The 27,821-nt window shown below is 42.8% G+C and overlaps 2 protein-coding genes and 2 long non-coding RNA genes across 5 annotated transcripts in view; 3 read left to right on the top strand and 1 right to left on the bottom strand.

Moving 5' to 3' along the window:
• The first annotated feature begins 4,977 nt into the window (after nt 1-4,977).
• LOC121693961 (zinc-binding protein A33-like) lies at nt 4,978-10,274 on the top strand. Of its 2 annotated transcripts, XM_042073856.1 has the most exons (7): nt 4,978-5,568; nt 5,974-5,997; nt 6,962-7,057; nt 7,688-7,918; nt 8,415-8,437; nt 8,556-8,674; nt 8,946-10,274. In XM_042073856.1, the coding sequence occupies exons 1-7, from the start codon at nt 5,167-5,169 to the stop codon at nt 9,539-9,541; spliced, it is 1,491 nt and encodes a 496-aa protein (XP_041929790.1). In that variant the 5' UTR covers nt 4,978-5,166; the 3' UTR covers nt 9,542-10,274. The 2 variants fall into 2 exon arrangements, with proteins under 2 accessions (XP_041929790.1, XP_041929794.1); XM_042073860.1 differs by lacking the exon at nt 5,974-5,997.
• Nucleotides 6,206-6,690, top strand: LOC121694598. The gene is made up of 2 exons (XR_006025833.1): nt 6,206-6,592; nt 6,654-6,690. It is a non-coding gene; the product is annotated as an uncharacterized LOC121694598 (long non-coding RNA).
• A 4,085-nt stretch (nt 10,275-14,359) lies between the features above and the next one.
• LOC121694504 lies at nt 14,360-15,852 on the top strand. The gene is made up of 3 exons (XR_006025782.1): nt 14,360-14,570; nt 15,638-15,660; nt 15,746-15,852. It is a non-coding gene; the product is annotated as an uncharacterized LOC121694504 (long non-coding RNA).
• Nucleotides 15,853-18,719: 2,867 nt separating this feature from the next.
• LOC121694448 (fibronectin-like) overlaps nt 18,720-27,821 on the bottom strand; it is a 50,039-nt gene continuing 40,937 nt past the window's right edge. Inside the window, 9 exon segments of the mRNA XM_042074625.1 lie at nt 18,720-20,084; nt 20,543-20,656; nt 20,879-20,985; nt 25,386-25,511; nt 26,486-26,641; nt 26,765-26,903; nt 27,176-27,489; nt 27,492-27,583; nt 27,585-27,654. Coding sequence (XP_041930559.1) covers nt 20,016-20,084; nt 20,543-20,656; nt 20,879-20,985; nt 25,386-25,511; nt 26,486-26,641; nt 26,765-26,903; nt 27,176-27,489; nt 27,492-27,583; nt 27,585-27,654 — 1,187 coding nt within the window. The 3' untranslated portion in view covers nt 18,720-20,015.

Here is a 27,821-nt window from a genome sequence, read left to right on the forward strand (position 1 = left end):
AACAGTCTGGAAGACACCTGCATAGTATTCAAGGAAAGGTGGGGAGGAGCAGGAATACATGCAGAAGCAAGCAAGAAGAAGATGTGGTGTCCAGAATGAGGCTAGGACATACAGGATTAAACAGAACATTAGTTACCATGAAAAAGCATGTTGATGGAATGTGTGAATATTGTAATAGTCAAGAGACCATATGTAATTATGTTTTGTCCTGAGTACCATCAAGCCAGACAAAGATTTATCTCACAACTTGGTGAAATCCAGATGACATTAAATTTGAATGATATACTGCAAAGAGAATCAGGTGAAATTTGTTTTTCCTTTTTGTTTTCTTTTTTGAAGTTAACTGGGTTATTTAAAAGAATTTAGGAAAGTGTAGGATGACCATTTGATCCACACTCCAGTCCAGATGGTGGCGGTAATGCACCAAAAAGCTGGTTGCCAACCGCCATATAAAAAAGAAGAAGAAGAAGAAGAAGAAGAATGATTAGTGGTAAGATGTTTAACTGGATTAGAGACTTTTTAAAGGATAGAACAATAGAAGTGAGAGTTGGGGTTAATTTTTCTAACATCTATTCAATAGAAAACGGAACACCTCAGGGTAGTGTATGCAGTCCAGTGCTGTTCAACATCATGATTAATGATGTTTTCAATACAATAGACGACATTAGAATTAATAGAGCATTATATGCGGATGATGGAGTTTTGTGGGTAAAAGGACGCAATATTGATAATATTACAACCAAAATGCAACTGGCTATTAACAAGGTAGAAAAATGGGCATGTGAGTGGGGTTTTCATTTGTCTATAGAGAAGACTCAATTTATTTGTTTTTCAAAGAAAAGAATAAATCCCACACTAGAACTTAAGTTATATAATCAATCATTAAAACAAGTTAACGTTATTAGGTACCTGGGAGTGTGGTTTGATGTCAAGTTAACATTTAAGGAACACATACAGAAAATAAATGAGAGGTGCAAAAAGGGCATTAATGTTTTGAAATGTTTGTCAGGGTACAACTGGGGAGCGTCAGGGATGTCCCTTAAAAGAATTTATATTGCACTGATAAGATCAGTGTTAGACTATGGATGTATTGTGTATCGTTCAGCATCTAAGACATTGATTGGTGAAATCAATAGAATGCAGGCTAAAAGTCTGAGGATATGTTGTGGTGCATTTAGAACATCTTCAATACCAGCATTACAAATAGAAACAGGAGAAATGCCCTTAAGCCTTAGACGTATTAAGTTGAGTATGGCTTACTGGATTAATTTAAAGGAACATGATGTATCACACCCCACTAAGAAAGTTCTTAACGAGTGTTGGGAATATGGTAGATCCCAGATTTGTAGCTTTGGTTGGGATGGTAATAAAATAGCAAACCAATTGGAAATAGATGGTATCAATTGTAGTAAGACTGTGCCCCTGGTAGGAACTCCACCTTGGTTGTTTTGTTCTCCTATGGTAATTATGGAAACCAAAGAGATAGCTAAATCTGGAGGATTGTATCAGAACGTAGAGCAATATCTAGAAAGTATGTATTATGATACAACACAGGTCTATACAGATGCATCTAAAGATTCAGAGGGTAAAACAGGTATTGCAGCATATATCCCTGATCACAAAATCTCTATTAAAAAGAGAACATCAGACCATCTGTCCATATTTGCAGCTGAAATGACAGCTATTATTATTGCATTACAGTGGATAGAAGAAGCTAGGCCCCCTAAAGCAGTTATTTGCTCTGATTCAATGTCATCTCTCACATCTATACAAAATGGAGAATCATCATGCCGACAGGATTTATTGAATGAAATTAATAATATCATATTTGCAATCATTCAACAGGGAATATCAATCCAGTTTGTATGGGTACCTGCTCATAAAGGAGTTGGTGGTAATGAGGAAGCAGACAAGCTGGCAAAAGAGGCAACTAAGGAAGAGGAAGTTCAGTTAAACATTCCTCTCAGCAGATCAGAAGTTAAGGTAATCATCAAACACAAAGTTAACTTAATATGGCAAGCTGAATGGGATAAGGAGAAGAAAGGTAGACATTTATATAATATTCAAAAGAATATCCTAAATAACAAACCTATGTACCCAAACAGACAAGAGGAGGTTTGGTTTACAAGGATGAGAATAGGCCATACTGGTTTGAATAATAGCTTACATGTTGTAAATAAACATCCAACTGGAAAATGTGAGTTTTGTGGAATGAGAGAGGATGTAGATCATGTTCTTTTAAAATGCTTAAGATTCTCCAGACAAAGAGAAAAGCTAAAGAGGGAAGTGAACGCAGCCAAGAAAGCCTTCTCTTTAGACACCTTATTAGGTGAGCCTAGATCAGGAAACATCACTAGTGCTGTCATCACATTTATCAAAGAAACACAATTAGCAAATAGGATTTAGTTGGTTGTTTTGTGTTTTTTTTTTTTTTAATTTTTAATTTTTTATTTCTTTTTATTATTTATTTTATTTTTTATTTTTATGATTTTCCTTGAAATAACATCCAATTGATTGCATCTCAGTCCAGTAGATGGCGGTAATACACTTTGCCTGTAAACTGCCATAAAACCTGACAGAAGAAGAAGAAGAAGAAGAAGAAGAATGAAGACTCTCTCGCCCGCCCCTACTGCCTGTAGGAAGAATATCCCGCTTGCAAGTTCAGTGTATCGTACCCGGCGACCGAAGCAGTTTGTTTCCATCCTGCATCCACAGCACAGAGGGAGGCTAACGAAACGCTAGCGATTGTTGCAAACGTGTGTATAATGGCAGAGCCGGCGAAGAAGCAGCGAAAACCCTTGACGGAAGGTGCAAAGAAAAGGAAAAGAGCTTCAGACCGAGCGAGGGGGAGTTTCGTAGAGAAAAAGCATCAGGCTTGCCTGGTGTCCCTTTTTCTCCTTGAAACAGGCCGGTTTGAGTCTTGGAAAATACTTTTCCATTTGCATCGGGATTGAAATGATTAGAACTTAGCAGTCAATTTGAACAGTTTTGAACAAATTCGTGTAGCGTGCTAATGATGCTAACCGGATTTAATAGCAATTTAGCCAGTCATCTTGCACGATTGTGAATGTTTGGATTATGTGCATTCTGAGGATGCGCCTGTTGAGAGGGAGAGAGAGAGAGAGAGAGAGAGAGAGAGAGAGAGAGAGAGAGAGAGCACGGGGCAAGGACTCCTTGAGAGTCTGTGTTGAGGTAGGCCTACTTCTATCGCCTACTCTGGTAGAGTTGCACAGCTACAATGCAAGATATATTTAGCCTATTTATTTATGGACAACTAAGGCGGGAGGTGTCTGTTTTAATTATCGAATGTTCTATCGAACATATTTTTTATTGATAGCGATTACGTGTCTAATTGTGATACATATCGCTATCGTTTTATCGCCCAGCCCTAGTACATATACACACATGCACGCACATACACAACGAAGTAAAATAGAGACACAAAATTACATGCAAAGTGCAAAAACATAGACCTTTGATACATTTATTTGGTTCTGTTTTTGACACTGAGTGCAGTGCACTAAGTAGAATAACGAACAGAACACCATCATCACTTTAGCTGTACACCCCACTGAAAATCTTGCCCATGAAGTTTCAGATCAGAAGGGAAAGACTGACTGATGGCCATCATGTGTTGTAGGATAGGAGAGCATCCCAGTAGTTTCGTTGTGAGGAAAGAAAAGCATGATTTTGTTTTTCCTCAATCTTGAAGGGATAGGAACTTCCTGGTTTTGGCAATATTGTTGAGAGGAAAAATCTGTGTTTTACATATCCCGTACACATCCTTGCATCCTTTTACATGTCCTTTTACATGTATTGATCAGTAACCACACAAAGATATTTGAGTCTTGTGTGGATGTTGGAGAGATGCCATCAAGTGTGTGTGTAAATGGCTGAATAGTGTCAATCTCAAATGTTCCTGGCCTACAATCATAACCTCTGTTTAATATACCGGTAGTTATGGTTTATGATTTGTTTGCTGTTATAATCTAATAAAATAATTCATTTCTAGTTTCCTTTTCTGGTAGTCATTTTAAAGACTCCAGATCTCTCCTGCATTCATCTCCAGAGAAAGTCTCTGCACAGAGCACAGTGGTTACAGTATTCCAGATCGCTGTCTGTCCAGATGAGAACAGAAGGTGCTCCCATCAGCAAGCTCCCGTCAGCGATCCTGGAGTTACATGTCGGTTTACATGTCTTGATCGCTAACTACACAAAGATCTTTGACACGTTGGGATGTTCCTGGCCTACAATCATAACCTCTGGTTTATTTAGTAATGGTTTATGATTTGTTCGCAGTTTCTGTATGCACAAATATTTTTGACTCGTGTAGATGTTCCTGGCCTACAAGCATAACCTCCATTTTATCTATTAATGATGTGTGATTTGGTGGATGCTTTGTTTGGTGCTTCTGTAATAGTAGTTAAACTAATAAAATAATTATCATTTCTCATTTAAGGACATGTGTCAGTTTCCTTTTCTGTCATTTTAAAGACTCAGATCTCTCCTGCATTAATCTCTAGAAAAGGTCTCTGCACAGGTCACAGTGTTCATGATCACTGTCCAGATTTGAACACAAGAAGATTTGATTAAAGGCGCCGTCAGTGTTTCTGGATGTTCTGGACGCCCATTGATATTTGAACGAAACACCATAAAAACTCCAAAGAGCAAACTCACCAATCCCCTTCCCAAATTTCCCCAAACTGACTACACTTTGTTTTGATGACCAGTAGTGGTTTTACAAGGCAGTCAGCAACTGATGCTCTTGTACCAGTCCTCCCTAGGCTATTTGTATTCTGCTTCCTTGACTGCACTGCCAATTCGTTGAGTTATTTTATAAATAAAGAAAGGGTGCAAAGTGCTTGGAAGTTTAAGAAAAAATTTATTGAAGGTGCTCATTGATGTCAGGAACACAAAAGTTCAAAAGAAAGCGAAAAGCAAGGCACTGCTTTAAAAGCCCCTCCCACTTTCTAGCACATAGTTCTTAAATCAGGAAGTGACAGTGTAAACAACAGGCAATGTTGTCTTCTAGTTCTGACTTTAACGTGTGCTATCTCTGCTACAAACATTGTTAATGGGTACAATCTTATGGATTTAAAATGGACTCTTGATTAACATATCTTACTGTTTTCTAAAGCTTAACCGAAGGTTAAACCGAAGAAAAACATGGCTTCAAGATCTTTCTCAGAGGAGGATTTCTCCTGCGCGGTGTGCCGTGACATCTACAAGGATCCTGTTATTCTGACATGTAGTCACAGTGTGTGTAAAGTCTGTCTGCAGCGGTTCTGGGAGACAAAACTATCGAGAGAATGCCCAGTTTGTAGAAGTGTCACCTCAACGGAACATGTCTGCCCCCCCAATCTGGCTTTAAGAAACCTGTGTGAGATCTTCTTACAGAGAAGTCAGACAGCTGCAGCAGATTCTGACGTGCTTTGCCATCGGCACAATGAGAAACGCAAACTCTTCTGTCTGGAGGATAAACAGCCTGTGTGTTTGGTGTGTCGAGATTCAAAGAAACATAGAGGTCATACCTTCAGTCCCATAGACGAAGCAGCACAGGAACGTAAGGTAACGTTTACTGCATGAGTTTATGTAGCTTCCTAGCCTACAGGTGCGCCTGCAGGTGTAGCATACCTACGGCCGTACGCTAGCCCAGGGGTTCCTAAACTTTTCCACGACAAGGCCCCCCAAATACCACTAGGTTCAGGCCAAGGACCCCCTTGATGTGTTATTAAACCCATCGACAATACTACGGCAAATGAAAAAATACATTAAGCTAATTCTAATACTTATTTTAGCCCCAGTTACATTTGGGGCTTTCTGCAGCTACCACTCTATTATTCCCATATCATTATCATGGAAAATATAATGTTCAGATATGCGACAAATTATTATATTATATATATTTATATTAAAATTATTTTTTTTTTAGAATTATTTTTATTATTCATTTCTGTGAGTCGTCATAATTAGGTACCAGGAAGCACATCAAATAAGGTAAAAACAACCTCAATGAAAAAAGGAACAGTTTCAGAATTTCATCAAATCAGTATTTCATCTCTTCTTTCACAAAATATGCTTCCCTCAATACTTTTTATTGTTTATTGATTATACCGACCCACCCCCCTTCCCCCAACCCACCCTACCATTCACCCACCTCTTCCTCCCTCACCCACCCTCCATCCACCCACCTGTATTTATTTGTTGCTTTTATTTTCCCTTCCAACTAGCTGAGGCCCCCCTGGCACCCCCTCGCGGCCCCCACTTTGAAAACCACTGCACTAGCCTACCTACTCAAGGAGAGAGATCATTTCCCCTGTGTGTGTATCCACACCAAGTTTTTCTACCATAACGTCCTCCCAACTCTACACTATCCTAAATGCATGACAGCAGGCTATTAACATTTTTCTGTAAACACATTAACAAAATCAACTTAATGCGGAGCTATACACACGCACGTTCGTCTGTGGTAACAGTTGCAGCATTGGAATACTGTTTAATGTAGGTACAGCGCAGAGTAGACTATAGCAAGGAAATTGTCAATACTATAGGAGTGCCTACATACAGTAAATAGATAGTCGAAGTATGGTAGGTGGAGAAGTGGTAGAAGTATGGTAGGTGGAGAAGTGGTAGAAGAGGTAGAAGTATGGTAGGTGGAGAAGTGGTAGAAGAGGTAGAAGTATGGTAGGAGGAGAAGTGGTAGAAGAGAAGGTAGAGGAGAGAACAGAGGGAAGTGGAGAGGAAGGAGGTAGAGGAGGGAAGAGTGTGGGAAGGAATGAGGTGGTCAGAAGCGCTAGGAGAGGAGGTAGAGTTGTGTCGTCAAGAGTTTTTTGGTAGAGGTAGAGAGGGACGCCCCTGCTCTGATGGGACGTGGCAAACGGGACCCCCCCCTCACACACACACACACACACACAGCATGTCAGCCTATATTAGTCCACCCATACATCTTGTTTCCTTCCAGGAGGAACTCGGGATCAAACTGCAGCTCTTACAGAAGAAACTTGAAGACTTCAACCTCGCAACAATCACCTGTGATAAAACTCTAGAGTACATAAAGGTAGGAGTTGAGGTGGTGGTGGTCAGGTGGTTAGGAACCTGGCCTTCCGAATGGTACTCCAGAAGGTTATCGTTTCAATTCCAGAATGGGTGGGCAGTGGTTAGCTAATTTGGCTAGCATGAATTAGCCAGGCGAGTTGTAGGATCAAGTCCCGTCTGCCACTGTTGTGCCCACAAATGTTTGGATAAAAACATCAGTTAGTTGCTCTGGAATAGACTGGCAACTTAGTGAGGTAATGGACCCTGCTTTTAATGATGGGCAGTTTAAAGTCTTAAGTGCCCGCTAAAGGTAATTTAATAATTGGTGGTTGGTAGCGTAGTGGTTAAGGAGCTGGGCTAGTATGTAGTAGCCTGAGAAGATGTGGGTTCAATTCCTGGCTTCCACCGTTGTGCTTTGAGCAAGGCACTTAACAAGTTGCTCTGGGAACAATGGTCTGTGTACTATATACATATGGCTTTGGATAGAATGGTCTGCTAAATGAATGCATTTGTAAATGTCATTTGTAATTTCCCTCACGGGACTCAAAAGAGTATATATACATAACTAAACTCAATTTAACACCATAAACGAGACATTAACTGCTGGTATTGATGAATTAAAAGTTAACAATGTCATGATGTGATATTGCAGGTTCAAACCCAACACACAGAGATGCAGATCAAGGAGGAGTTTGAGAAACTTCACCAGTTTCTACAAGATGAAGAGGCAGCCAGGATAGCTGCACTGAGGGAGGAAGAGGAGCAGAAGAGTCAAATGGTAAAGGAGAAGATGGAGAAGATCAGCAGAGAGATCTCATTTCTCTCCGACACTATCACAACCATAGAGGAGGAGATGGGAGCTGATGACATCACTTTGCTGCAGGTAGTGAACCTCTAACACCTGGTTATGGAGCCCTACAGTGAAATGCTCATGCTTAGATAATGAAGAAGAAGACTGCCCAATCATACTCCACTAACACACACACACACACACACAGGCTATCCACATGTGCACAAATCAACCCTTTATATGATCAGAATATAGATATGGATAGCATTACCATTTAACAATTTAGTTGATATTCAAGCTACAGTATAACAGTAGACTTTAGAGTAAATATAAATACTACCTTTGCATACAATATCTGTAGTAGACTTTAGAGTAAATATAAATACTACCTTTGCATACAATATCTGCATGATAACCAGAGCATGATAGCTTAAATGTTTAAGTGACGTAATCAGAACATAGGCCTATTAGAAGATACTGTAGAAAATGAAGTGCATGTAATGCATGTTACGATTGTTACATTTGTTATGGTTTAATTTGATAAACTGTAGCAATGGCTTATAACCCATGTCCCTCTTATTTTTTGCAGAGCTACAACAGAACTGTGGCTAGGTGAGTGTGTGTGTGTGTGTGTGTGTGTGTGAGTGGTCTTCCTGTGAATCTCTGTCTATCTTCTCTGAAGTTCTGAATCCAAACAAACAGCGTCACTGATTTCTGAATGTTCTTCCAGAACCCAGAGCACACTGCAGTATCCAGAGGGGGTTTCAGGAGCTCTGATCAATGTGGCAAAGCACCTGGGCAACCTGAAGTTCAGAGTCTGGGAGAAGATGCAGGAGATTGTTCAGCTCAGTAAGTTCGGCTGCATGTTGCACACACAACGGTTGCTGTCCGACATGCAAATCTGTGATGCATTGTGCACTGATCTGCTCTTAGCAACTCCAACACTATTATCAATCAATAACAATAACCCCCCCTCTTTAAAATATGTTACAGATGTTTTGTTGTGGAAAGTGACATCAACATGCAAATATAGAATTATTGAAAAGATTTCAGACTGCAACACCATCACCACTTTAGCTGTATTCTCATGTGCTCTCTCTCTTTCTCTTTATATATGCAGTCCCTGTAACTTTGGATCCCAACACTGCACACCCACAACTCATTCTGTCTGAGGATCTGACCAGTATGAACTTTAGTTATAGCAAACAGCAACTCCCTGATAACCCAGAGAGATTTGATTACTGGGTAAATGTATTGGGCTCTGAGGGCTTTAACTCAGGAACTCACTGCTGGGATGTGGAGGTTGGGGACATACATCTTTGGGCTGTGGGTGTTATGTCAGAGTCGGCCAAGAGGAAGGGACCTGTTTGCGAATGGAGTGGGCTTTGGTTTTTGCTCCATGAACGTGGTGAATATGATGCATTTTCTTCCCCGCTGCCAGAGTCTTGGTTTGAAGAATTCCTGGCAACCAGGCCATCCAGGCCCTCTCCTATCACAGTGAGTCGGAAACCCCAGAGGATCAGAGTGCAGCTGGACTGGGACAAAGGAGAGATGTCTTTTTATGACTCTGATGACAACACACATCTCCACACTATCACACACACTTTCACAGAGAGAGTGTTTCCATTTTTTGGTGCTCAGAGTCAACATATCCCATTGAAGATCTTGCCACTGAAGCTGGAATCAATCAGTGATAGAGTGAGTGGTCTTCAGTGATAGGATAAAAGGTTGTTGTTGTTATGAAAGCATGGATTTGTTTTTCTGGATCTTGAAGGAAGAGGATTTTCCAGATTTTGGCCATATTTTTAGATGAAAAATCTGTCTTTGACAACTCCATTACAGGAAGATGGCTTGATCAGTAACCACACACAGATCTTTGAGGCTTGTGTAGATGTTAGAGAGATGCCGTCAAGTACTGTATGGGTAAATGGCTGGATATGTCAATCTCACATAAAGGTTACAATCATAACTCCAGTTTTATCTACTAATGCTGTGTGGGTTTTTTTGCTGTTTCTATAATTGTAATTTAATTTAATTGTAATTTTACTTTTTTTTTGCAACTTTCACATGACATTTTTTATTTAAATAATATATGTCATAATAATAAATATCTCAAATCAAACTGAAGTGAAGAGAGACAACCCATAGAGACTTTTAAAATGGTTCAGTGTCCTGGGCTCTGAGGACATTAACTCAGAAACACACCACTGGGATGTGGAGGTTGTGGAAAAGGAGTTACTTTGAACTGGGTGTGATGAGAGAAAATGACCTGAGGATGGAGGAGAATGACCTCAGCAGTGGACTTTGGCGTGTGAGTGTTTATTCTGTTGAAGGTACAGGTTCCTTTTTAATTGCACTGCACTGAGTTGTTTGTTTCCAGCACTTGCCTTCCATGCTGAATTTATGTTGTACTTCATCTTCCAGCCGTAATAAAAGCCCTAATTTTGTATCTCTGACTCTGATATGATTGACCTCTAACCCCACATCCAGAGACACATATCACATTCTTTGAGCACGGCATGAGATGTGCATATCTCGCATACCTAAACAATGCCCACATAGACTCTCTAACTGCCACTTTTACTGTCCACGATGCCAAGATTGGCAAGAACAACCTGCTTCACATATAGTGCAGATACGATCATGATCCATCTTTCAAAGATTCCCACACTCATGAACCATGAATTAAATCAGTTGTTGCTTTCTTCAGTACAAAATAACTTTTTTATTAAGTCAAAATATTCCCTCATTTCTTTTGACCACAGGGAATATCAGCTGTACCCTGGCATTATAAAATAAAAGCTTTTTTCGTTAGTTACTTTTTTATTAGTTATTTTTTTTTAGTGTACGACTTTGTATTTAGTGCCTTCAGTTGGGTCAGGTTTTTAAAGTAAGTCTGAAATAACCATGTGTAACTTACAGACAAATAGCTTTCATACCTGATGAGATCTCAAACACTCTTTCACACTAACATGAATAGATATGACTGATTGCCACATTAAAATCACATCATCATCACTAACAACAGTGCCTAGACTGACAGGGAGAACAGGTTTCACAAAGATTCAAACTTTCGTCCCACAAGCAATGAACAGCTTCCTTATACAAAACCACTCCCTCTAAGAAAAAGAAAAAAAAACTTACCTGAAGAAGGGAAAAAAACATGACACTTCTCGTAAGCTTCATTTTCCACATCATTCTAGTTATACTGAATTGTTTGAATGAAAAATTTAGTCAGCAATAGTTTATATGAAAACAAGTTATTACAGTAGCAACAGTTTTATTGAATTCACATAGGCTTCTAGAAGTTTAAAAATTAGACTAGAATTTTAGTTCAGGCTTCCAAGAGGGGTTGATACCAGTTGAAACAGCCAAACTTCAGGGCAACCACAACTATCAGAGAAAATGTTCTCAAAGGAGGATTTGTCCTGTCCAGTGTGCTGTGACTTCTACAAGGATCCTGTTCTTCTGACCTGCACTCATAGCATCTGCAGATCCTGTTCTTCTGACCTGCACTCATAGCATCTGCAGGATCCTGTTCTTCTGACCTGCACTCATAGCATCTGCAGATCCTGCGAAAGTTCTGCGAAACTAAAGGATCAAGAGAATGTCCAGTCTGTAGAAGAAGGAACTCAAGGGATGAGTAGGCCTATCCCCTTAATCCGGTTCTAAAGAAGCTGTGTGAAAGTCAAAGAGAACCGTCTGCATCGTAAGGAACTTGAGCTCTTCTGTGAAGACGAAACACAGCTTGTGTGTGTGCTGTGTCAAGACTCAAAACTCCATAAGGAGCACAACTTCAGACCCATCAGTGAAGCAGCCCTGGAGCGCAAGGTAAGAATTATGTAAGGGATAATGGACGACACGGTGGTCTGTTCACATAAGTTAATGCACGGTCGAGGTTGTAAAACGGCCCCGACGCGAAGCGGAGGGCCGTTTAAACCTCGTAGTGCATTAACTTCTGTGAACAGACCACCGTGGAGTCCATTATCCCGCTTATTCCACTGTTGCCACTTGCGTTATGTTCATTTCCTGTTACAATTTAAACGTTTTAATCGCTAAAACTGTCTTGTTTGTAGAACTAATTTCTTCCGACACATATCAACTAATTTCTCAACTCACAGGACAAACTGCCTTTACTAGTTCTAAATGGATGGTTGCTACCAAAGATTCTAGAACAGAGCTCTGTTCTAGAATCTTTGGTTGCTACGGCCAAAGGCCAGTCGTTAGTTCTATCTCTCCCGTTGTCAAGCGGGCGTATCCCAAGATTCTGATGAACTTTAGCTTTGAAACATCGCTTTTACTTAGCCTGCTGTCATCCAGCTAGCTAAAAGCCACCTCCGTCATATGCTACAATGTTGCAATGTTCTGAACGTCTGCATTTTACAGCTCGGATGCAACGTGACAGTTCATTTAAACTTCACAACGAGTTTGGCGAATTAATATACAAGTGTGATACGGCCAAAAAATGGATCTACTTCATAGGTGTGCAGATAACATACGGTTAATGGTCGTTCTAAATTACGTAGGACAATGGGAAATTCAACCAAGCAGTGGAATAAACTGCAAATCAATGAGTTTGTGTCTATGATGCTACAACCATATGGATTATACTGCAATCAATGAGTTTGTGTCTATGATGCTACAACCATATGGATTATACTGCAATCAATGAGTTTGTGTATGATGCTACAACCATATGGATTATACTGCAATCAATGAGTTTGTGTCTATGATGCTACAACCAAATGGATTATTTTAGTAAATCAGACTGTTGCAGTCATCCTCCCAAATCATTAGGTGGCATCATTTTCTTGTATTGCATTCTATCCAGAAGTCTGTCAATGCTATACAAAACATCTATACCATCAATTATTGTTTTATCTTGCATGCAATTGAAATCACTGCGATATCAAAAATGTGTAATGTGTGTCAGTGTGACCATTTCAGAAGTGTCTGAATTGTGTACTTGTATTTGTGAATTGTGCACAATTTGTAATACATCACACACACACACACACACGCACACACACATGCTGACGCATGACTGCACTGCAACCTACAGCAACAACCACATAATGAAATTGGCTGACGACCAACTCTGGGTCTCATCACCAAGGGCGACGAGACTCAATACAGGTTGGAGGTCGACCTTCTGACCACGTGGTGCAGGGACAACAACCTCCTGCTGAACGTCAGCAAGACCAAGGAGATTGTTGTTGACTTCCGGAAAGGTCACACCCAACACCTGCCACTGACCATCGACGGTGCTGTGGTGGAGAGAGTGAGCAGCACCAAATTCCTGGGGGTGCACATCAGTGAAGACCTCTCCTGGACCACCAACACTGCATCACTGGCGAAGAAAGCTCAGCACCGCCTCTACTTCCTGCGGAAACTCAGGCGAGCAAGTGCCACCAGCCATCATGACCACATTCTACCGAGGCACCATTGAGAGCATCCTCTCCAGCTGTATCGCTGTGTGGGGCGGAAGCTGCACTGAATACAACAGGAAAGCCCTGCAGCGCATAGTGAACACAGCTAGAAGGATTATTGGTGCTTCACTCCCCTCCCTCAAGGACATTTACACCTCCCACCTCACCCGCAAGGCGACCACAATTGTGAGTGATGCAAGTCACCCCGCTCACAATTTGTTTGATCAACTGCCCTCTGGGAAGAGGTACAGAAGCCTGCGCTCCCGCACCACCAGACTCACCAACAGCTTCATACACCAGGCTGTTAGGATGCTGAACTCTCTCCCCCCTCTCCCCCTCTACCCTCAGCTACATAACATCCTGGACTTTGGACCCACAATGGCTGCCTTGCACTACTCCACTTGCACTACTCCACTTGTACACTTGCACACTTTGCAACTTGTTGTCACTTCTGAACACACTTCTGCTGCTCTTACATAACTTGCACCACTATGCCACTTGCATACTTAGGTCAAACAGAACTACCTCAGTCATTTATTAGCCTGACTTTTGCACTATTATATTGACTGTCTACTGTATGCACAATTGCACAATTTCAACTCAAATTTTGCTGCTCTTATTTTCTTCATTGTATGTGCCTTCTTATTTTTACTTTTTATGTTGTTTACTTGAATGTTATGTTTGTCTGTGGACCTAATTGGTAAAATATGTCTTGTCTCCACTGTGGGATAGTAGGAAACGTAATTTCGATCTCTTTGTATGTCTTGACGTGAATAAATTGACAATTGACTTGACTTTGACTTTGACTTTGACACACACACACACACACACTTATAACACAAAGACATACAAACAGATAAATACTGACTCTCATTTCTGTCCTTAATAATGGTTACCTTATTCTAGGAAAACCTAAAGGTCAAACTGCAGCCTTTACATAGGAAGCTGAGCAGCTTTAAACAAGCTAAAACAACCTGTGATGAAGAGTCAGACTTACAACAGTACAATACTAGACAGACCACTCATAACAGAGAATCCTATATATCACCTAAGACACCATTGTATGATGACATATGTTATTACAGGTGCAAGCCCAACACACAGAGAAACAGATCAAGGAGGAGTCTGAAAAGCTGTACTGGCTTCTACGAGATGAAGAGGCAGCCAGGATAGCTGCACTGAGGGAGGAAGAGGATGAGAAGAGTGAGATGATGAAGGACAAGCTGGAGAAGATCAACAGAGAGATCTCATCTCTTACAGACACCATCAGAGCCATAGAGGAGGAGATGGGAGCTGGTGACATCACATTCCTGCAGGTAGGGTTTGGGCTTGATGTTTCTTAGTGAATCTCTGACATTTGATCATAAATGTCCATCATGAGAGGAAGAGGAGAAATGCCCCAACTTAGACCATGTAGCTCACATACAGTTGCATCCCAATAACTGTTCCAGTTCGTTCACAACCGGATTTTCACAAATTTCAGAGACTAGGGGAGTAACTAAGGATATATAGGTATGCAGGTATGCTGTAGGTGTGTCAAAACAAAACAACACCAAACTCAAACTAGTCTGGCAGCTGACTCCCTCAGACAGGTGAGACTTACCTTCTCTCCTGAAGGACAGCGCTAAGCTTTTCTGGCAGTGCCCCCATATGGTGAGGTGATGCAAAGGCATGAGTCAGGTCACTTCCCGGGGACTAGGTGATTTCCTGGCTAAAAAGGCCTCTGTGAAGTTTTCTTTTTTAAGTTAAAAACATTAAAATGACCAAATAAAATCAGCAGAATGTGAATACTGGTAATTCACCATTTAGACCTTATTTCAGAAACATCTAGAGTATTGCCCAGTGAGCAATGCTAACAAGACAGCTCCAGACCCCTTCTCTTGTTATAATATGTTGTTCCACAAGAGGGGCTGTACTGTACAGTACAATGCCATTCAAGGGAAAAGTGCAGTTGCATGCATAGTGGTGTATTCAAGATAAATCAAATCCTGACAGAATTGCACAAATAGTCCATTTAAACAAATTCTATTGCATTCTTTCCAGAAGTCCGTCCATGCTATACAAATGATCTGTTACCATCACAATTATTGTTTTATCTTGAATGCAGTTGAAATCCCTGCGATATCAAAAATGTATAATGTGTATCAGTGTGACCATTTTAGAAGTGTCTGAATTGTGTACTTGTATCTGTCAATTGTGCACAATATGTAATACAACACACACACACACACACACACACACACACACACACATACATACACACACACACACACACACACACACACACACACTATCTGGGACATTTTACTTTTTTCTAACATAATTAAGATATCTAGAAGCTCTACGAAAGATCCCTAATCCATAACTCTCTTAAATCTTACAGAGCTACAAGAGCACAGTGGAAAGGTGAGTGTTCTGCCTCCTGCATCTCTCTTCTCTCTGGTTCTGAACCCAAACCCACAGCAGCACTGACTCCTGAATGTTATTCCAGAGCCCAGTGCACACTGCAGGATCCAGAGACAGTCACAGGAGCTCTGATCAATGTAGCAAAGCACCTGGGCAACCTGAATTTCAGAGTCTAGGAGAAGATGCGGGATGTGGTTCAGTACAGTGAGTTCTATTGCACATACACCTTTAAAACACACCCACACCCACACACACACACACACACACACACACACACACACAGTAGAAGATAAAGGATATGCTAAATATACTAAAATACAAATTATACTAACACTTAATACAATATATAAAAATATACTAAAATACAAATAACAAAATTACAAATTATACTAACACTTAATCTAAATCAATTCTAAAAACAGTATCCACATAGTGGTGATTAATAAATCAGAGGCGCTTGCAATGACTGAGGCAGGGACTGAGCCTGTGATTCTCTGTGCATAGTAAGGTATGGTAAGGTGCTGTAAGGTGCTCTGTGGGAATGAGTGTCATGGTGGTAGTGCAATGGTGATAGTGGTCATGGTGATAGTGCAAATGAGTAAGTCAACAGTGCAACAATGCAGAAATAAAGTAATTATTACAATTACAACAAAACAGCATTCCAAATATTAATAAAGAGCCAATTTATGTCTCACACAGCAACACAAACACTGTGCAAGTGCTTACAGCTTTACAGGTAAATCAGTGGATAAATATATATTATCAGCTAAATCAGTGGATAAATACATATGATCAGCTAAATCAGTGGATAAATACATATGATCAGCTAAATCAGTGGATAAATACATATTATCAGCTAAATCAGTGGATAAATACATATTATCAGGGGTATAGATGGCACCGCCTTCTCCATACACGCACACTGCCTATGATAGCTGACACAGACCAGTATTTGGCTATTTGCTTAGATTTCTTCTTGTTAAGCCCAGCAATTTGCAATCCTCTAACACAGAGTCTACGTGTCCAGGGCTACCATAAATAAGTACAACCAGTGTTGTGCTATAACCACCTACTGACAGAGCATGAGTTAATGGCTGGTATTTTAACAAGTATTCTGGGCTCTTGGATTTGACTTAATCTCATATTAAACTGTAATGCGGCACAGAAGTACTAGGGATTTGAGTGCGTCCCTGTCCCTTATTGAAGACAAAATGGAAATGAATGAAAGAGTCATAATCACAACCATCATATCCTCATCATCTGCACCTACACCCATCTGAATATAATATGGTGTGTGTGTGTGTGTTTTTTTCTTTGTAGCTCCTGTGATTCTGGATCCCAACACTGCACACCCTCTACTCTTCCTGTCTGAGGATCTGACCAGTGTGAGACTCAGTACTGAGCAGAAGCTTCCTGATAACCCAGAGAGATTTGACAGAAACCTCTGTGTCCTGGGCTCTGAGGGCTTTAACTCAGGGACTCACTGCTGGGCTGTGGAGGTTAAGGATAGTACAGTAAATCCTGGGAGCTGGGAGTGAAGGCCGAGTCTGGCCAGAGGAAGGGAGATCATTCCCACAGCAGTGGAGTCTGGAGAGTGGGTCATGTTAATGGTGAATATAAAGCACGCTCCCCATCCCAGCCAGAGACTCTCCTCACAGTGATTCAGAAACCCAGGAGGTTTAGAGTGCAGCTGGACTGTGGTGGAGAACAGCTGTCATTCTATGACCCTATTAATTACAGGCTCTTGCACACTTTTATACACACTTTCACTGAGAGAGTGTTTCCATGCTTCCTTAATTGGTCTCCCATGAAGATCATGCCTATAAAATGGGAAGAGTTTGAGTTTGAATTCAAACACTACCTTGACATAGTTTGCTAACTGTGTTGACATTAGGCCTACAGCTCACATTAATCTCAAAAGAAGGCATGTCTAATATTGTATAATATGCAGTGAATATGATTTTACAAACCAGTTCTGCACTAGAAGCTTTTGAGGAGATAGAACATGAATTAATCTTTAATATCACAATCTTTGTTATGGTAGTTGATAATAATTTGTATTGTGTATGTAATAGCGATTTCCATTTCTACACTGTTTGACAACTACTCTCTTTAACAAGACACTCAAAGCAACCTTAACTTTCGTTGGCCTTTTGAATGTCTTACTTTCACTTTCACAACATCCACTTAAACTTTCCTACTTGCTAGATTTGACCAATCTTCCACAGCCTACATGCACAAGTAGTTTGAGTAGAACTACTGATCTTCATCATCTCCCTGCTTGTTGACATCTTATCATGTATTGTATTATTTCATGATCACTAAATGTTTGATTCTTTTTAATTTTGTCATCAGTTCATTCAACTGCTTTTATGTAGGCTATGCCGTTCAGTTGTGGACGTTCATAAATTGTGGTAGGGGGTGGAGAAAGGCGCAGATTACCTGATAAGTTTGATAAATACCACGTACACCAGCGTTTACTATCTGCAGGGTTGTCTATGGCGCTGATAACACTACGTTCGCAAATGTACGTACATCTGGCCCTCAGTTTTCAGCAGCAACTCATTACAGGTCATATGTGTCTGTAGTTGCACGAGTGCCCAATCTGTAAAGAACCATCACACACTTTATGTCATGTTTTGTCTGAAAAAAAAATAGATTGTGTACTGTCCATAAAAAATCTATTGGAAGACATTTCTTTACAGTAAAATCATTCTGGGCCAATCCATCATGTGATTGATGCAAACTGAGGTGCGTTACTGTACAGATTACCTGCCATTTATTGTTATGTTTCAAGTGGTATGGTTACATGTTTGTTTGGCACGGAGAAAATGGAATTCATCTTCAGCTATGTTCTTCCTTTTGCTATGGTGGAAGTTTTGGAGCATGACTATCTGTTACAAAAATGTAAGATTAGTCACACTCCAAACACGTGCATAATAGACCCTTCACACTTTTGCTATATAAACAAGCTATACATGTTGCAGGCATCATAGCAATTACTGACAACACATTCAAGTTGTTTTAAAAAAGGATATAATTCAATCACACCAAGAAAGTATTTTTTGTAAAACTTTATTAAAAAGGATTTTAAGTCCACAGTAGTTTAGACTTTGGCACCTACAATATAAAAAAGTGTACACCCCAAAATTTGCATTCCAACAAAAAATGCTAAACATATATTGGGATAAATAAAAACAAGTAAAAACCAAAAACAAACAAAAACATGAAATCAATTTTAACAACAAATACAATAACACAAAACCAAGTCAATATCAGTTGAGTGTTTCTACTAAGTTCATCCATCAATAAAACCACAGTGCTTTCCGCTGTTGCCGGGTAAAAAAATAAACAAACAAACAAAACAAAAAAACAGGACTACTGTAGAAATATGACCAATCAAATTGTAGAGAAATGAATACCAGCTGCCAATGAGGCATCAAGACTAGCATGTTAAGTCAGTGCTCGATTTTGAAGACTCTTTTTATATTCTTGACGTCAAAGTCTATATTCTAACATCTGGCCAATAATGGGGTCTTAGAGGCTGCTTGGGCCAGCACTGAGGGATGGGGTGAGGAGATGACTAATCTTTTTGTGGAATACACTAAGGTGGGACAGTTTCATTTTGTTTTTATAGTCATCTTCACTTCTCTACGCTTGCATTCTGTCATCTTATAAAGGGGCTGAAAAATGAATGTCCTTCAGCTGACCAATCCTCAGAGAGGGAATACTGTAAGGCACTAAATTAAACTTCACTGCATAGGTCAGTTGTGGATTCTCGTTCTCGATTGGCCGCCTCAGGGGCTGGGGATAGGGCTGGAGGGTGTGGGTGTGAGGGGGAAACCCAGCAGGTGAATAACAATACTTCTTACACAGGAAGTAATGATGATGCAACAGGATGTGATGTAGTAGGGCGTCCTACTACAAAAGGCAGGTGTGTAAAATAAGGTGCAGCAGGATAAAGATGGCGGTGATCTGGTCTAAGCCATAAACTAGAACCAGAAAGGAAGACTTTAAGATTTTAGTCCAGTTCCCATCTCGGCTCCCTAGACCTACCAGCCAAGCCTTCACTAATCCTAGGTAATGTACTATCTAAAGTACAAAACAGGCCTGTCACACTTAAACAAGGGTACTGCAGAGGGCATCAGCCATTTTGTTTCCCAACTATCCAGTTTCTCTGAAGTCAGGACTTGTGATGGTGAGGAGATGGAAACCGAGGTCGTGCACACCATGTAGGCGGCTTTAGGGAGCTGGGATGGGGTACTGTTCTTTTCTTTAGAGGATGGGGGCACACTTCCTTCACATATAGGCTCACCACAAAGTTAGCAGTAGAGAGAGAGAGAGGGAGAGGGACACTATTCAGTTGGGCTTTGGGCATCTGCCAGCAGGTCTGGTCTCAGGCATTCAATAGGACACTGGATATTCTGTGGGAGGGATCGAGGAGAGTCACTTGTATTAATATACATCCGTACATCCTGAGACTGAACTATTCACATTTTGCAAATGTTTTAAATGTGTGGTTATTATTTGGACTTGCTTGCACTTTTAGAGGCACATTACAAGCTGCTAGTCATGTACAAGTAAACTCTTTTGTATAAATATAAACCATTTGATTTGAAATTTGATTAATTTATCAGGAAAAACAGTGTATTTCTCAAGCCTAATTCCGGTATTTAGCACTTTGAGTCCCTTTTCTGGTTTGTTTTGGATGAACTAGAGTTGAGACAGGACCCATCGTCAACATTTCTGCGTCCACCATTCTATTTCATCCAAAACAAACCAGAAAAAGGACTCAAAGTGCTAAATAACGGAATTATCCTTTAACGGACTAAAAAAAATCCAGCCGGAGTTTCTGGAAAGGTCCTTGGAGCTGGGCACTCACCAGTTTGCGTAGGGCATTCTCTCTGTAGCGGTCAAAGGCATCTGTGTGGATGGGTTGCAGTAGGTCGGCGTCTATGTCAGCGCCAGGACGACGGCAGTTCTCACACCTCCAGCCCTGTAGGGGGCAGTACCCGGTTTACATAAGCAACATACACACAGACGTGATGGTAGTGGTAAATACATACAGCAAAAACACACACACACACGCATGCACACACAGTACAATAGTAAACCTGTGTAAACCAATATAATTCATCAGCAGTATACTAATGAGCTGAGCTAATGAGCTGAAACTAAAATGATATTTAAACACACACACACACACACACACACACACCTGCTGTCCTCCGTAGCATGTACAGGTGCAGATGGCTCCCAGGTACTCCTTCTGCCACTGATTTCCCACCTGGTACATCTTTCCATCATCATAACACGTGGACTCATCTACAGTGCAGAAATAAATATAAGTGGGCTTAATGTTCCCAGCTTCCACCATTGCGCGTTTGAGCAAGGCACTCAACCCCAAATTGCTCCCCAAGCTGCCCTTGTAATATAAATGACATGTAAGTCGCTTTGGATAGAAGCATGTGCTAAATGAATAAAGGTACCAGTAAATGTAAACGTAATGTAGTATTGAGGACATGTAATGTTTAAGTGATGTGTAGGATGATCTTGCCCTTTCTTTAGTTGTTAACCTCTAGCTTCTGTGGTATGAGAGATAAACCAGTTATAGCTGCAATGCTTACACGGCAGAATATCTATGTGTATCATTACATTTCTACAACACTACAACATGAGTCTGGCTAAGGCCACTAAGTGGTATGAGTGGTATGAGTGGTAGTGGTATGAGTGGTAGTGGTATGAGTGGTATGAGTGGTAGTGGTATGAGTGGTATGAGTGGTAGTGATATGAGTGGTATGAGTGGTAGTGGTATGGGTGGTAGTGGTATGAGTGGTAGTGGTATGAGTGGTATGAGTGGTAGTGGTATGAGTGGTATGAGTGGTAGTGGTATGAGTGGTAGTGGTAGTGGTATGGGTGGTATGAGTGGTAGTGGTATGAGTGGTATGAGTGGTAGTGGTATGAGTGGTATGGGTGGTATGAGTGGTAGTGGTATGAGTGGTATGAGTGGTAGTGGTATGAGTGGTATGAGTGGTAGTGGTATGAGTGGTATGAGTGGTAGTGGTATGGGTGGTAGTGGTATGAGTGGTAGTGGTATGAGTGGTAGTGGTATGAGTGGTATGAGTGGTAGTGGTATGAGTGGTATGAGTGGTAGTGGTATGAGTGGTAGTGGTATGAGTGGTATGGGTGGTAGTGGTATGAGTGGTAGTGGTATGAGTGGTATGAGTGGTATGAGTGGTATGAGTGGTAGTGGTATGGGTGGTAGTGGTATGGGTGGTAGTGGTATGAGTGGTAGTGGTATGAGTGGTAGTGGTATGAGTGGTATGAGTGGTAGTGGTATGAGTGGTAGTGGTATGGGTGGTATGAGTGGTAGTGGTATGAGTGGTAGTGGTATGAGTGGTAGTGGTATGAGTATGAGTGGTAGTGGTATGAGTGGTAGTGGTATGGGTGGTATGAGTGGTAGTGGTAAGAGTGGTATGAGTGGTAGTGGTATGGGTGGTAGTGGTATGAGTGGTAGTGGTATGAGTGGTAGTGGTATGGGTGGTATGAGTGGTAGTGGTATGAGTGGTATGAGTGGTAGTGGTATGAGTGGTAGTGGTAGTGGTATGGGTGGTATGAGTGGTAGTGGTATGAGTGGTATGAGTGGTAGTGGTATGAGTGGTATGAGTGGTAGTGGTATGAGTGGTAGTGGTATGGGTGGTAGTGGTATGAGTGGTAGTGGTATGAGTGGTATGAGTGGTAGTGGTATGAGTGGTAGTGGTATGAGTGGTATGAGTGGTAGTGGTATGAGTGGTAGTGGTATGAGTGGTATGGGTGGTAGTGGTATGAGTGGTAGTGGTATGAGTGGTATGAGTGGTATGAGTGGTAGTGGTATGAGTGGTAGTGGTATGGGTGGTATGAGTGGTAGTGGTATGGGTGGTATGAGTGGTAGTGGTATGAGTGGTATGAGTGGTAGTGGTATGAGTGGTAGTGGTATGAGTGGTATGAGTGGTAGTGGTATGGGTGGTATGAGTGGTAGTGGTAAGAGTGGTATGAGTGGTAGTGGTATGAGTGGTAGTGGTATGGGTGGTAGTGGTATGAGTGGTAGTGGTATGAGTGGTATGAGTGGTAGTGGTATGAGTGGTATGAGTGGTAGTGGTATGAGTGGTAGTGGTATGAGTGGTAGTGGTATGGGTGGTAGTGGTATGAGTGGTAGTGGTATGAGTGGTAGTGGTATTGGTGGTAGTGGTATGAGTGGTATGAGTGGGAGTGGTATGAGTGGTAGTGGTATGAGTGGTAGTGGTATGAGTGGTATGAGTGGTAGTGATATGAGTGGTAGTGGTATGGGTGGTAGTGGTATGAGTGGTATGAGTGGTAGTGGTATGAGTGGTAGTGGTATGGGTGGTAGTGGTATGAGTGGTATGAGTGGTAGTGGTATGAGTGGTAGTGGTATGGGTGGTAGTGGTATGGGTGGTAGTGGTATGGGTGGTATGAGTGGTAGTGGTATGAGTGGTAGTGGTATGAGTGGTAGTGGTATGAGTGGTAGTGGTATGGGTGGTAGTGGTATGAGTGGTAGTGGTATGGGTGGTAGTGGTATGAGTGGTAGTGGTATGGGTAGTAGTGGTATGGGTGGTAGTGGTATGAGTGGTAGTGGTATGAGTGGTAGTGGTATGAGTGGTAGTGGTATGGGTGGTATGAGTGATATGAGTGGTAGTGGTATGAGTGGTATGAGTGGTAGTGGTATGAGTGGTAGTGGTATGAGTGGTAGTGGTATGGGTGGTAGTGGGTATGAGTGGTAGTGGTATGGGTGGTAGTGGTATGAGTGGTAGTGGTATGGGTGGTATGAGTGGTATGGGTGGTAGTGGTATGAGTGGTATGAGTGGTAGTGGTATGAGTGGTATGAGTGGTAGTGGTATGAGTGGTAGTGGTATGAGTGGTATGAGTGGTAGTGGTATGAGTGGTAGTGGTATGGGTGGTAGTGGTATGGGTGGTATGAGTGGTAGTGGTATGAGTGGTAGTGGTATGGGTGGTAGTGGTATGAGTGGTAGTGGTATGGGTGGTAGTGGTATGAGTGGTAGTGGTATGAGTGGTAGTGGTATGGGTGGTAGTGGTATGAGTGGTAGTGGTATGGGTGGTAGTGGTATGGGTGGTAGTGGTATGGGTGGTAGTGGTATGAGTGGTAGTGGTATGAGTGGTATGGGTGGTAGTGGTAGTGGTATGGGTGGTAGTGGTATGGGTGGTATGGGTAGTAGTGGTATGAGTGGTAGTGGTATGGGTAGTAGTGGTATGGGTGGTAGTGGTATGAGTGGTAGTGGTATGAGTGGTAGTGGTATGGGTGGTATGAGTGATATGAGTGGTAGTGGTATGAGTGGTATGAGTGGTAGTGGTATGAGTGGTAGTGGTATGAGTGGTATGGGTGGTAGTGGTAGTGGTATGGTGGTAGTGGTATGGGTGGTATGGGTAGTAGTGGTATGAGTGGTAGTGGTATGGGTAGTAGTGGTATGGGTGGTAGTGGTATGAGTGGTAGTGGTATGAGTGGTAGTGGTATGGGTGGTATGAGTGGTATGAGTGGTAGTGGTATGAGTGGTAGTGGTATGAGTGGTAGTGGTATGAGTGGTAGTGGTATGAGTGGTAGTGGTATGGGTGGTAGTGGTATGAGTGGTAGTGGTATGGGTAGTAGTGGTATGGGTGGTAGTGGGTATGAGTGGTAGTGGGTATGAGTGGTAGTGGTATGAGTGGTAGTGGTATGGGTAGTAGTGGTATGGGTGGTAGTGGGTATGAGTGGTATGAGTGGTAGTGGTATGAGTGGTAGTGGTATGAGTGGTATGAGTGGTAGTGGTATGAGTGGTAGTGGTATGAGTGGTAGTGGTATGGGTGGTATGGGTGGTATGAGTGGTAGTGGTATGGGTGGTATGAGTGGGTGTGGTATGGGTGGTATGAGTGGTATGGGTGGTAGTGGTATGAGTGGTAGTGGTAAGAGTGGTATGAGTGGTAGTGGTATGGGTGGTAGTGGTATGAGTGGTATGGGTGGTAGTGGTATGAGTGGTAGTGGTATGAGTGGTAGTGGTATGAGTGGTAGTGGTATGAGTGGTAGTGGTATGGGTGGTAGTGGTATGAGTGGTAGTGGTATGGGTGGTAGTGGTATGGGTGGTATGGGTGGTATGAGTGGTAGTGGTATGAGTGGTAGTGGTATGGGTGGTATGGGTGGTATGAGTGGTAGTGGTAAGAGTGGTATGAGTGGTAGTGGTATGGGTGGTATGAGTGGTATGAGTGGTATGGGTGGTAGTGGTATGAGTGGTAGTGGTAAGAGTGGTATGAGTGGTAGTGGTATGGGTGGTATGAGTGGGTGTGGTATGGGTGGTATGAGTGGTAGTGGTATGGGTGGTAGTGGTATGAGTGGTAGTGGTATGAGTGGTATGAGTGGTAGTGGTATGGGTGGTAGTGGTATGAGTGGTAGTGGTATGAGTGGTATGAGTGGTAGTGGTATGAGTGGTAGTGGTATGAGTGGTAGTGGTATGAGTTGTAGTGGTATGGGTGGTAGTGGTATGAGTGGTAGTGGTATGAGTGGTAGTGGTATGAGTGGTATGAGTGGTAGTGGTATGGGTGGTAGTGGTATGAGTGGTAGTGGTATGAGTGGTAGTGATATGAGTGGTAGTGGTATGAGTGGTAGTGGTATGGGTGGTAGTGGTATGAGTGGTAGTGGTACTACAACATGAGTCTGGCTAAGGCCACTAAGGGGGACTTACGTGGCTCGCACTTGAACTCTCCTTTGCCGTTGCCAAGGCAGGTGCAGCTCATCATGTGACCATTCTCTGCGTGACGGTCCCACTTCTCACCGATGCGGTAGTTATTCCCGTTGTCATGGCACCACTCTGTTTGTGGGAGGGGGTAAAAGTTGGAGGTGGGAGATTTAGTGGTTAAAAGGTCAGCCTTTCATCTATTATAAAACTGAGGGGACAACCAGCCAGTCGGCCATTTTATTCGTTTCATATTGTGCAACTGCAGAATAAAAATGGACAGAAACTGGACAACAAAAAACATTGTCAGGACATACATATATTTGACATTTATTAGTCTTAAAGGTGTAGTGCCTGGATTGGACCTTGAAGGGGGGGGGGGGGGGGGGGGGGGGGTTGAGATTGTTCAATTCATCCCTCATTCACACAGAATCATGGAGCAAGTGGCCCCATGACCTTTCCACACTGACACACTCAAAGGTGACCTTCAGAGCTTTGGTATCGTCTGGTTATTGGCTGACAACACAAACCTGAGGTGTTGAGCGTACGTGACCTACTCTGCTTTTCCCAGCACAGGAGACCACCCTGGGGCGGATCTGGGTCTCATGTGGCCAGATCCGTTCCAGAGTTGGCCTCTATCTGGCAGCCATGTTTGAGGATTACAACAGTACAAACATGGCACAGAGGAGCTAGCATGGGCAGCTAAATTGGCTACATGTGATCAATGTATAATATATTATACAGACCTTTACATCTGCACAGTAAATGGTAAACTAATACCTATATGATCTTTACACTATCCATAGTGGGCTTATCTCGTCATGATCAATTGCAATGAATTTAGTCTACATTTACATTACTAGCCCACATTGTTCTCAGTATATTTCTTGCTACCCTGCCCATGCTAGAGAAGCGCCGCTAGTGGCTGCAAGTGTGTTTGCAGGTGTTAAGAAGCATGCCACCCCAGTTAGCAGCAGACTCTGCAGTGGCTTTCACCCATAATGCCCACGGGTATGGCCCAGATGTGGCTCTGTTGCGGCAGACTCGGCTGCTAATGTTACGGAGTTAGCATAGCATAGCGTTAGCATCATTCACTCATTCGCACTCACTGGATGAATCACATCGGAAATGACCGCTGCCCAGGCCCAGGCACCTGCACCAGAGCTTGAAGCCCGTCTCCGACATGCGCTCCCACTCCTCGCCCACCTCGTGGTGCGTGGCCGTGAACGTGTCGTAGCACGCGTCCCTGCTCACCGGGACCGACCCTGAACTGAAGATAAAACAATAGGGTTTACAGGAATGCAAAAACAACGGGAAGGATTATTGGCACCTCAGGGCCACCATACTCCACACCAACTCTTTCAACTAGGCAGGTAAAGTTGCGTTACCAGTGTTGCCGACAGTGATGACCTTCTCCAGCACGGTGTGTTTGTCGACCCCGTCCACCACCTCCACCAGCACGTTGTAGGATGCCCCGGGGGTCAGGCCGATCAGGGTGGCGCTGTTGGAGGAGCCGGGCAGACGCATCTACAAGATGGGGGTCACACACATGATTTAAACGTTTTGAATTTTAAAAACAAATTCAATTACTGACACAATGTTCTATGTGTATCACCTGACAAAGAGTCTGTGAATGTGTGCGAGCGTGTGCATGCGTGCGTGCGTGTGTGTGTGTGTGTGTGTGTGTGTGTGTGTGTGTGTGTGTGTGTGTGAGAGTATGTGTATGTCTGTATAGATATTGTATAGAACTAGTGTGTATGTGCGTGCGTGTCTGTGTGTGTGTGTGTTCATTTCCTCACCTGGAAGGTCTTCTCGGTGGTCTCCACTAGGGGGCTGCAGGTGACCACGTACTCGTCCGCGTTCCCCGTCGCTGGTTGCCAAGTGATGGTGGTGTGCGTCTGCGCCTCCTGGGGCATCCAGCCCGTCTCGTTGTCGGGGAAACCGAAGGCCAGGCCCGGCAGGGGCCCCTCGCTGACCCGCACCACGGGCACGCGGACGCCGTCGGGCCCCGGGCGTGGGATGTAGACCAGGGGCTCGCGCTGCTGGGGCCCCAGGACCTGCCCCTGCTCGTTGGGGCCCAGGCTCTGGTACTCGGTGTAGATGTGCTGCCCTGCTGTCCGAGTGAGTCGCGGTTGTTGGGTCCCACCAGGTGCACGTGGTTGCTGTTGAAGTGGTTGGTGCCCTCGTCCTCCTCGGGGACGTCCAGGCCGGAGGTGCCGGGTCGGTGGGGGGGGCAGCGGCGGCAGCTGAGGCACCAGCAGGGGAGGAGACTCCAGCTCTGGAGGAGCAGGACCACGGGCAGGAGGAGGAGGAGAGGGGAGCCAGCGTGTTAGAGAGAGGGAGGGAGGGAGAGAGAGAGGAGGGGGAGAGAGAGAGATAGAGAGAGAGAGAGAGAGAGAGAGGGAGGGAGGGAGGGAGAGAGAGAGAGGGAGGGAGGGAGAGAGA

This window comes from Alosa sapidissima, chromosome 2, assembly GCF_018492685.1.
Source record: "Alosa sapidissima isolate fAloSap1 chromosome 2, fAloSap1.pri, whole genome shotgun sequence".
Lineage (NCBI taxonomy): Eukaryota > Metazoa > Chordata > Actinopteri > Clupeiformes > Clupeidae > Alosa > Alosa sapidissima.

What these genes read in the sequence shown, in the direction of transcription:
- LOC121693961 (XM_042073856.1), top strand. Translation starts at nt 5,167, where the DNA reads ATGGCTTCAAGATCTTTCTCAGAGGAGGATTTCTCCTGCGCGGTGTGC. An exon ending in AAGCAGCACAGGAACGTAAG is followed by an intron (nt 5,569 to 5,973) that starts GTAACGTTTACT and finishes CGTCATAATTAG; the next exon opens with GTACCAGGAAGCACATCAAA. An exon ending in CAGGAAGCACATCAAATAAG is followed by an intron (nt 5,998 to 6,961) that starts GTAAAAACAACC and finishes GTTTCCTTCCAG; the next exon opens with GAGGAACTCGGGATCAAACT.